Source organism: Pagrus pagrus, assembly GCF_965226575.1.
Source record: "Pagrus pagrus genome assembly, chromosome: 4".
NCBI classification, from domain to species: Eukaryota; Metazoa; Chordata; class Actinopteri; order Spariformes; family Sparidae; genus Pagrus; species Pagrus pagrus.
This window is the reverse complement of record NC_140188.1, coordinates 14641480-14653306: the sequence shown is the minus strand read 5'-3', so window position 1 is coordinate 14653306 and position 11827 is coordinate 14641480. Positions and strand designations below refer to the sequence as shown.

The 11827-nt window shown below is 39.3% G+C and overlaps 1 protein-coding gene across 1 annotated transcript; it reads left to right on the top strand.

Annotated features, from left to right (window-relative positions):
- The first annotated feature begins 3999 nt into the window (after positions 1–3999).
- Positions 4000–11596, top strand: ap2s1 (adaptor related protein complex 2 subunit sigma 1). The gene is made up of 5 exons (XM_084351655.1): positions 4000–4144; positions 4729–4878; positions 5382–5495; positions 8358–8417; positions 9806–11596. The coding sequence occupies exons 1-5, from the start codon at positions 4142–4144 to the stop codon at positions 9905–9907; spliced, it is 429 nt and encodes a 142-aa protein (XP_084207781.1). The 5' UTR covers positions 4000–4141; the 3' UTR covers positions 9908–11596.
- Positions 11597–11827: the final 231 nt, after the last annotated feature.

Below are 11827 nucleotides of genomic sequence, written 5' to 3'. Positions count from 1 at the left end.
GGAGAGAGACACTGAGAGAGGGAGAGAGAGAGCGAGAGGCTCGCCCAGCGGTTCATGGACACAATTACAACACACACACACAGTGTTGAGGAATATTATTACTCAGTCAGGATTTATAATCTGAAACTATTATTAAAGGGGCGCTGTGTAGTTTTGGAGAAGAAATTCAAACTCGTAATTTTAATGTTTACAGTATTAATGAGGTGATAATACAAACTCAGTAATATATATTTTTTCTCCCCATAACTGAATGAACAAGCTGTTCTCAGAGGAAAATAAAAAGACGAAGCCACGCCCCTTCCGGTTTCCCTCATGGGACCTTATTTCGGAGAAACTTTGTAGCCTACGGTATTGAATGGAGAGAGACAAATAAGTTTTTTGATCCGCATGTTTGTCAGTTTAAAAGATAATTTTTTAAAGTAAAGTAAAATATCATCTAGTTTTGGGTTAACTACATCGTCTCGCTCAACACACATCACCGAACCCAACATGGCCGCCACCTAGGCACCGAAAAGTATTGAAAAATCACAATAAATCTGGTCAGATTGACGAACGCAGTTATGCAAAAGGAGTGTTCGTCAGTTTTGTGCGCTGCTAATATACAGGAGCAGCTCGGGTTTTGGTGAGCGTTCAATGAGGCAGCGTCACTCACGTGACTGTTGGCTGTGTAGTCTTTATAGTTACTGATTTTATTTCATGAGTTTAATGACAAACTGCGACTTAATTGACTTGGGAAATTACCTTTTAAAATGTCGAGAAAAGAAAATTCTCTCTCCTTTCACCACCACACAAAGTTTTGCTGAAATAAGGTCCCGTGAGGGAAACCGGAAGGGGCGTGGCTTCAGTTCTCTATAAGGTCCCCAGAACACTGTTTGAAGCTAGAAGGGTGGCAGGGTCCGCCAAATATAAACAAAATGAAACAGTATGAAATTGTGTTGTCCTTTAAGGTCAGTTTGTTTATTCAGTTTATTCAGTCATGGACACAAAGAGAGTTTGTTGAGGCATAAAAAAAAATTGTAAAATTAGGTAATTAGAAAATCTCTCTCTCCTGATTAAAATGTCTTGTCCCAAAACAACATAGTGCATCTTGAAAAAAAACTAATAATTACAAAACTACAATGTTCAAAAAATAAAAAACATTCATAAAAAGTATGTAAAATGTGAATCTAGATTTAAGGAGGAGGTCAAAGTAGGCAGACAAGCGAGCTGCCATTTTCATGTTTCACCCACATACAGTGTATTATCCAATTAGTCCATCTCGTAATAGATCCTTTCTCAGTCTTTACAACTCATGGATCTCAAAATGTGGTGTATCCTCAGAGACTTAATTAAGCTTCACCTCGACCGGCTACAACAGTAAAATGCTGCTTTTATCACCAATAATCAGTATTACTGAGAACTTTTACTTTTCATCCTTTTAAGTGCATTTTGCTCTTAATGCATCCGTACTTCTACACAGGTTAAATTCCATTGCCATTTCTAAGTTGGCACATTATCGCAGAATTATGTAAATACAACTAAATTGTAACTAAACTTAACAAGGACTAAAATGCTAATAGTTATATGTAGCCTACTTCATTTTTTCAAGGCAACTGGTTTCCTACTTTGTTTAAAAGTGGTCAGATTTTAGAGTAAAGTCAGACTTTACTGACATTTTCGATTAGGCATTACTTTTTTCACCTCTGATGATCACATCAGCACACATGGTTTGATTTGTTTCATGGTTTATGTTTATAGTTTCCAGTCCTCCTCCTCAAAGCCCTTGTTTAGTTGATTGTCTTGGTGGTTGTTTACTTGCTTTTACATGATATCAGACTATTTGTGTCTGTCCTATGGCAACACTGTTTATGAGCTATAGAAACAAGGAATGTCTTCATGTCATCGTGATTGTAATTAATTGACTTTATTTTGGTCCATTTGCCCTCTTCGCCCCATGCCTCGCACACCACTTCCTTTCACAGCTGATCCCCGTTTCCATGTACAAAGTCAAACATTTGTCATCCTCCAACAGATTTTAATGTTCCATGGCTACATGAGGGGTAATAGATTCATTCTGCCTTCACCCGAGGATTTCTAAAAACCTTTTCCAGCAGCACAGAGGAAAAATATCTAATACATTTCCTGAGCAAATCAATCATTTCAAAGGTCACTTGTAATTATACGTGTTGTGCCCTGAGTCATCCACTCGGTAAAAGAGTTGCAGTGACGTTGTCTGTCCTTTGATGGCTTCAGCAACAACATGATAAAAAATTTAAGGCTCAGGCTTTTTGTCCCCAGAAAGACAATGCAACTGCTTCCCCGTACTCTGAGAAATGTCTGCAATGTTGTACAAGACAACTGCCTGTACTAACAGCTCAAACAGATGTTTAGTGTCTTGCGCTGGGGCTTTCTCCTGGAATCCTCCTCTCTCTCCCTGCTAGTCCTTCCACGAACTTCCTCAAACATGCAATTTCAATCTGGAAATGTAAATTGTGTGTGATATGAAAACAAATACGTCATACGGCGGTGAAACTTATTTATTGATTTTGAAACTGAATTCGACACGTTTGGAGATATTCGAGGCCATGGAAACGACACACGCATGTCAGACGTTACGTTCAAGAGTGAAGCGCTAACGATACCTTGCTAAACATGAGACGTAATCATTTGTAGGTACAGTTGTTCTATCATTCCTTCATGAGATGTAAAATTATAATGTACAAAGTGCACTATGCAGTGCGCTGACAGTTTGAAATGTGACCCACCATTAAACACACAGCCGGGGAGGGTTCAAGGTGCACTGCCCTCCGTTTGAATAAGTCCACAAGCTTCTGTCCAATCATATTAGTCACTGCGTTCTCAGCGATATTTGCATGACCCCAATCACACAGAGCACGATTAGCAGGGGTCAAAGTTTGTCTTAAATAATCTGCCTATGTTTTACATCCCTTTCTCTTACCACTGGTTCTCCAACAAGGGCCAGGCCCTATCATAAAACTTAGGTTCATTTAACACGTGCATTTATTTGAGCTATTTAATTTTCACACACAGATTACCACATCTGTGGTGCTTTAATTACCCTGGACACAGCAGTATCAAAACACAGCTGCAAATACTATATGGAAGAATAACACTACATTTATTGTTTACTCACGGGTTGGTTTTCCCTTTCATTTTATTTCTTTTCCCCATCCCACCTCAACCCACTCTATTTGCAGCTGAAATATTTCTGGGTCCCAAGGGCAGGCACATTCCTTCACTCACAGTTGTGCAATCCCTGACAATCACAGTTCCCCCCCCACCACCATCCCCCATCCGACTCCCTAAACGCCCAGAACAGAGAGGCGAGCTGTCCAGGCGGTCTGGGCAATGTTCTGTGGTGAATGGCCGCCCAACCAGACCAGTAAACAAAACTCTGAGCCCTGACTCTGCAGAAAACAACCACAAATGATGTAACCTCAAGAGGGTGGAAATATATATGGCTACTTTTTCATTCTGTTTTGTGTATGCAAGTGATTCTGAGGTGTGTCACAACTGTGGGGTCATAACCGCACATGCACACACACTCAAAGACAATATTGAAAAAGTGGCTAAGCTACTATTTTTAAAAATGGAAAACAAATATGGTACTTTTTTTTTATTTTTACAGTTTGTTTCTTATAAACAATCTCAATGACGGTGAAACTCGACAGTCTTGCAGAAGCCTATATCCAGTTCAATTTAAATTTCATTGAAAACCGCACGTGATAAGTATGACTGAGTGACGTTTACTGTCACATTAAAATGGTTGTAAAGTTTGTCATCCATATCTTTCTTCAGTTTCTTTAAATTTATTCATTATTTAGTTTCTGCTTAAGAAAAAAAAACAGTAATCGCCCTTTTGCCTCTCATGTGATCCAAAGTACGACTCAACGACACGCACTGCGAAAGAACGCTGGTCCTTGTAGTTCTACACCGCATTTCATGCATTCTAAATGGGGCGACAAAAACTACATTCCCCCCCATGCAACGCAACTTGGCGTAGTCTTTCACTTCCTGTTAGCCCTGGGAAGATAGCGGACGAGCGGTCGAAGAAATTACTGATGTATTTATGTAAAATCGGAGCATAATTGTTCAGGAACGCTATTCTGGAGCCCCTGGGGTCCATATTTAGGAGACGAAAATGGTGAATATGTCACAGATGAGCAATGTTTTATATTTTTCTCATAGTGGTAGCGTGTTACCGTTAGCTTGTTAGCATTTGAGAGTTCGCTGGATAGCTTCTTCATTCAGTCGGTAGAAAACGGTAGCTAGCTAGTTAGCTAACTTACTACAGCAGTCTCAGGCCACCGATTAGAAGTCACGATGTTTTACCACAGACTCAAACTAGCACTTAAGTCTAACAGATCGCACGGTGATAATTTTGACTTTGTCAAAGGTTTTGCACAATCATGTTATCAATCTAAATGGGTGTGGTTCAACTAAAGCTGCTAGCTTACACACTAGCTTAACCTAACGCTTTCAGTATTAAGCAGGCTAACGTTACAGTTGGCTAAATCGTATTGCTGGAGAAATACTGCTGTTAGATATAAAGACGTGAATACTGCTAGACATTAAGGGCTTCTAATGTTGAATATAAACGAGTGACAGCTAATAGCTAACATCAGATAGTCTCTTCTGATCTATGAATGGTCTGACTTGCATCTTTAAAACACCATTACAAGTGTTTCAGAAGTCTTATCTCATTTTCCCTCTCTCTTTATCACATAGATCCGCTTCATCCTCATCCAGAACCGAGCAGGGAAGACACGACTGGCCAAATGGTACATGCAGTTTGATGATGATGAGAAGCAGAAGTTGATTGAGGAAGTGCATGCTGTGGTAACCGTCAGGGATGCCAAGCACACCAACTTTGTGGAGGTAAGGGATAAGTCAGTATTATACATATGCATGCATTGGTTGGAAACTTCGTCTCTTCTGGGTGGTTCATTGGCATTGTCAATTATGTTGCTTTGTTCAGTTAAACCAGAACTTTTTTTTCCCAATGCATAACAAGGACCACAGTATAATGACCAAAGCCACACCGATCTTAAACATTTCTTTCGTGGCTTCTTTTTAGTAAAATAATTGGGTGACTCATATGTGTCCCACGTTACAGGCATTTTCCACTAGCTACTTAAACAAATCATAAGTCAGTATTTAAAATAATTTGAAAAAGAAGCATTGCAACGATTGGATGGCATTCTAGAGAAATAAAAAATCCTGATGTGCTCATCTCCTTTATTATGTTTAATGTTTTAGAGCTCTTAGAAATGCACTGGGTGGGTTGTATCTGAAAGCTGGAAGGATTAAGTCCAAGTAAAGCTGCTGTTGTTGTCACAATATGAGTTTCTCAAGAAGCTTAATCTCTGTTGTTCTCACAGTTCAGGAACTTCAAGATCATTTACCGGCGTTATGCGGGTCTGTACTTCTGCATCTGTGTGGACGTGACTGATAACAACTTGGCATACCTCGAGGGAATCCACAACTTTGTAGAGGTAACTGACACAACACATTATATATAGACTCAGTAAGTGAACTATGATGATTCAATTCTTATGGTCTGACTGCTTTCAGGAATGTCTGTTAATGATTTCCTACTAAATTTCCCCTCCTGTACAGCCTTGCAGCTCCTTAATCTCAAACCTGCATTCATGCAGGAAGTATGGACTGCAGTCAAATGACATTTACTGGAATAAATTAATTGTTCATTATTCAGTATTCAAGTTTCTGGGTGAGTCATCTTACAGTAAGAGAAATGTAAGGTGTTGTCCAAACTAACTGTATGATTTGGCTGTGGTATCTAAATGACTCTGATAATTATCACGTGAAGTTTCTATCTTCACTGGAGTATGGATTATAAGATTGGTACATAGACAACAGATGAGTCACTGGTCAACCATTTAGCATGACGGTGTGTGTCAGTACAAATTCCAAAACACACTCCTACAAGTTTCCAAATTCATTTAACACTCTTGTGTTCAGGGACTGCCATTATTGACTTTGCTCAGGGTTAGATAATACCAGGTCAAGTGATGCTGGAAACAAGCCTTCAGCAATAAAATAACAAATTGATCACTAATTATAAACCAAGTCTGATAGTAGCTGACAGCACGGACAGTGCACACTGAAATAATAACCCAGGCTTAAAACAGCCTGCTCAGAAAGAGAGATGTTGCTCATAGCAACGAAACAGTAATTTCAGATTTGGGAGTTAATACTTTTATAATGTGCAAGCATTCTGGTTAGATAAAAACTTTGCCGTTTCATAATAAGGTCTGTGTCCGCTACTGTATGACCTCTTTCTGCACAGTCACCTCCTGTCAGCGCTCATGTCGGCCCATAAAGTGCTACTGCAGCAAAATCAGAAAAGTAGAGTAAATGCATTTCAGCATTTTTTGTTGCGCATCATTTCAGATGTTGGTTCACAGCAGATCTAGCAATGATGTTATACATTTCTGTTTTACCAGTCGTAGATATTGCATACACCTGTTTTGAAAAAGTTCATCTGTGTGTGCCTGATGCCTATAAAGAAAGAGTAGTCCGAGTGAAGATTGTATTTAATTGTGAAAGCTAAATTATTTCAGTTCTTACATAAAATGTACTTAAAGCAGTGGATATAGAGTTTAGCAAAGGGAAAACTTAATACTAGGGAGAGACCACACAGCCAATATTCACCAAAAATACTGGCCGATTATTGCATCAGTGTTTTTGTGGGTCTGATTGCCAGTATCATAAATTAATTTTGAAATGCACTACTTTGGCTCTGATGCAGCATCCATTCTGTCTGTTTTCACCACACTGTGGACTCACTCAATGTCCTGCCCACAACACTATCTGAAATGTTACATGACACAAGAAATAGGCTGTCAACACTGAATAATTGGAATCAGCAAAGTTACTAGTAACCAAAGTTGTCAAATAAATGTAGAGGAGTGGATTAAGTAGCAGGAAATGGAAATGCTCAAGTAAAGTACCTCAAAATTGTACTTTTACGTTCAGTACTTGAGTAAATGGTAAACATCAGCACCAAAAACTTATGATAGTGTGGTTTTGATGTAAAATCAGACTTCCAGTGGTCCATTCAGGAGCTGTGTGACCTGGAATGCAGCACATATCAGCCGGCATTGATCACTCGTTAATCATAATTTGTCCTTCATATATCTGCAGTGTATCATTCCTTCCCACCGTAGTGTACTGTATGTGGGATGTAATATCGTCATTCTGGCATTTGTGTTTTGTAGCAGAGTTTTTCAAACACCATGAATCCAAAATAGAAATTTCCTACTTACGCAACAGGTTTCCCCTGTGGAGCTGATAAACTAATGAGTTTCTGCAGCTCCGTGCTGCGTTCAATTTGTACGTACCGTGAGACAGAAATGTCTGACACATTTCAAGGTAGAGTCTATATTTTGGAGTAATTTTCTTTGTCAGCCAATAGTGTAACATACAGTATAATACCAGTCCATATGGAGTCGTTGGTGTCTTAATTTAAATGGTGGATATCTCATTTGAAACAGAAGATACAAATAGAAGTTGCTGTGGTTATTATATATCTTACTCTTGAAATGTGTTTTAAATAATAATGTTGAGGCATTATGCAGCTCAAGTGCATCTTGTCATTCACTTAGTGTTCATTATTGCTGTGAAACTGCTTTTACTTTTTCTAATCACATTCAGTTTTATAAAACAAATAGAACCAAGTGAAATTGTGAGCTTAATGTACAATCTGCTGTTTGTTTTTGGCTAAGACAAACAGTAGAGCATTTTCTATCCAGAGCCGTCTGGAGTGAAGGTCGTTCAGTGTAATGTTTGACTATGAAGGAATGCATGTAAGTGCATTCTGAAATGCACAGCACGGTCTTAATTGTACTGGTTGTTGCATATGGCCACATACTGAAGGAGAAATAACCCATTTAAAATCACTACAGTAGAAGTTTTTTTAACTACCTTTTTTAAGTCACTGCACCCAAACTCTAAGCAGGAGTTCATGTTTCAACTTTCACTATAGCAAATTATTAACAAGGGGTCAGTAATTCTGCCATTGAAAATGTCACTGTGTCACTCTGTAAAAATGATCTCTTGTGGAAACCAGCTGAGACGAGAACCACAAACATTTGTATGCGGTGTATTTTGGATGGATGTCCTTGTAGTGGAAATCAGGTTATTACATGGTTGTTAAGTGGATTCTGCTGCTGCTTCGACATCCGTTTATTTCTGCAGTAATGCTTCACATCAAGACACACAATTACCATACATCTGTATGTCTTCTCAGAGTAGACTATTTGGTTATCTCCTGGCTGCTATCTGATTAAATTGAATTTATTTATTTTTTTTACTGTTCCTCTCTTTCTTTTAAGGTGCTGAATGAGTATTTCCACAACGTGTGTGAATTGGACCTTGTGTTCAACTTCTACAAGGTAAGGACATCCCACATTATTTTGCCTCTGAGACTTCATATTATTTTCTAAACACCTCGATCAGATGAAGGAGCAGATGAGTACAAAAGGCAGATGAGAAAACGATTCTTTTATTACAGTGCCATGGCAACTGATATAATATTCGCAACTTGAGCAGTCATTCCGTGAAAGTCATCTAAATCATTTCTAGTGGAGGTTGGATATACATTTCCCATAAATAGAAATGATAAACAACAAACATGTCTGAACTCGCTCCCACAGACTGCTGCTAGTGTTTATTCTAATTCTCAGCTTCAACTTTGAAGATTAAATATGTTGGAAACATTTGGGCTCGTTTTCTTTCGACATTTTAATGATGGATTCTTACAATGTTCAAACTCAGAGAAAGACACAAGTTTACTCAAGGTAATTGTGTGTTTCAGTTGGTCGCCTAAACTAAAGACTAAACATGGATAAAACTTTAAAACGTTGCCTTTTCTGTGAACATTTGTGCCTGAGTCACCTCAGATAGAGTATCATCAATAATGGTGGTTGTGCAATGGTGTTTTTGCCAAGCGTTAGTCATGCGAGTTTGACAATGGGACCGTTGTTTATACGGGTTTTGGCAATTGCCCTAAACAGCAAGGTATCTCAACTGTAAGCTAGCGAACAGCGGCATACACTGGGGCTGTGTGTGTCTTTGTGATTGAGCCTCTTACTGAACTCAGCACTCAATAGAGAGACTAGTTCTTTCTCTTCCCCCCCTCTCCTCTCTGTAACATTACGTTCATGAAGTAAAGCACATTTCCCCTCCAGCTCCAGTTGGCTGGCAAAATTGCTGCGGTCACGTTGATAAACAGGAGTGAAGATAAATCCACTTTATAATCCCAAAAGTAAAAAAGTAATTTCTGAGCTCTCTTACCGTCAGTAAACCGCAGAGCAGAATTCAATGGGACCACGGTTGTTTATTCCTCCTAAAGGTCTGGCTCTGCAAACACCACAAATTTGACAAATAAGATTTATCGCTTTCATCAGAACCTCCCTGTCCGTCCCATCCAACAACGTACCGCTGCTCCTCAGCCAAAACTATTTCACACACTCAGTCACCCTCTTCTCTCAGGTGTGTGGCAAGGAAGGCTGATTCATCCCATTATACATTCAATTCATGTGTGGTAATGTTTGCCAGAGTATTTAGTCATCCGGTGGTTATTTTTACATTTTGATGACACAGAGGTGGGGTTGGGTAGCGATGACCACAGGCTGGATGATGTCTTGTCATAGGACAATTTTCCTGGAAAACCCAACCCTTAAGAAGATAATGTTACTTTGGTTTCAACAATGTTACATGTGGTTTGTGGTATTTGTACATTTCCTGCTCACTAATGCACTTCCTGTGTCCACACTTCAAGGTGTACACGGTGGTGGATGAGATGTTCCTGGCAGGAGAGATCAGGGAGACCAGTCAAACCAAGGTCCTCAAACAGCTCCTCATGCTCCAGTCGCTTGAGTAGAAACCGGACAACCATCCTTCCTGCCTGCCTCGGCACCTAAATCAACCTCCCCTTAACTCTGGAAAAAGGACCCCCTATCATTGGCCTGCCTCTACAGAGCAGACTTCACTCCTTGCAGAACTTCAGGAGCGGGGTTTTTTAGAAATAGAAATACAGAATATTGTTTACATATGAATATATAATATGGAAGTTCAGTTAACCTGTTTGTCATAGCAGTCTATCTGTTGTACTTCCAGTGAAGTCATGCAGTGTGAAGGCTGTACATTTCAACATGTTAACATCTCATAAAGCCTTGTTACCACCCAAAGTACCAGGAACTTTTTGTCACGGGAACTGCTTTTCGAGAAACCAAAAGGTTCCTTCAACCTGTTGTTGTCTGCGTTTACACCATGATCCAAACACCCATCAAGCTTTAGGGAAAATAATGTCCCTGGAGCTTAATTTAGACCCTGTTCCTGCAATGGAAACGCACCGAGTTCCTCAAGGTTCCTAGTCCCTGGGCTGGAAATGCGGCTTTAGTTACAATCAACTTTATATTCTGTTCACTTTCCCCAAAGCTGCAGAAAATGACTTATTTCATGTGGTAACCAGTTAGTATTTGCATTTATATCTCTGTGCAGTGTGGAAACACTGATTGTAGATCTTTCTCCTGCCCTCCGCCTCTCCTCCCTTCATTACCCTCAACATTCATTCAATGGCACTACTGTAACTAACAAGCACCAAGTATAAAGACAGACTGCCTGTAATGATACATGTGCATTCATTGAGCACTTACAACAGCCTCGCAGCCAGCTCCATAAATCCACGAGAAGAAAGACCTCGCCTATGATGTGGCAGCAGACTCGTCACGCCTCCTGCTCGTTTTATATCTGGATCACAGTACAAGCAAACTACAACTAGAAAGCCCTTTAGAGCAATTGACCCACCACGGCAGGTTCATTATTGAATGGAGTGTACTCAGGATGAGTGCCATTCTGACAGTGTGTTGTGGCGACCTGTGTACTGTGTCAGACACCCTCATGGCTGCTGATGATAAACAGTGTAGGTTATGTTAGCTGCTCCCTGGATGTTGTAATCGTTCTCATTACGTTTCAGATTGTCGAGATCATTCGATGCAACTCATTACGTTAAATGGTGCTTGTTGGTCACACTTAAAAACACTTAAGACACAAACGCACTCAGACCCGGACTTAGAAAGTATATTTTACATAGAGCAGTGCTGTGAAGTTTGCTTCGTATGGTGTGTACATACAGTGTATCTTGTTGAATATTGTGAAATTAACACATTCATTCCAGAACGAGTGGTTCTTGCTCACCGTACGGTCTGAGCAGTATTAAATGAATTGGCTTTTAAATTCCTCCTACAAGCTTCATGAACTTTGGCAGATAATGTCCCTTTGCTGGGCTTTTATGTTTGATGTCACTCGTCATACGCTAATTTTAACCATATCCAGTCACAGAGGTGTCAAAAGTGGTTTCATAATGTTACTGTTGTCGAACTTTTGTATTTTTTTTTTTTAATGATTAGGCAATTGTGAAATATGTACTGCTTCCCTTATTGTCCACCTGTGTGAGTTTGTTGATGGAAGATGTGTGTTTGTATGTGTTTCTGTCTACGACTCAGCTACCCGCATCAATACGTCCCATTATATGTAAATAATAAAATAAACAGATAAAGTGAAACATGCACATCAACTGCTTCTGCTTCTAATTCCTAATTAATATCTATGAAAAAGACATTTTATAATTAAAACGAGATCTTTAATATTTTCCCATCTAGACAAGGGAGTCAACAGGTCCTTAAAAAGTTTAATATTTAATAAAATATTAGGCCTTGAAAGTCATTAAATGTTCTTAAATTTGAATTTGAGATGTTAATTGCAAAACATTTGTAATATAGCTTGACCAAACTCACTCTAA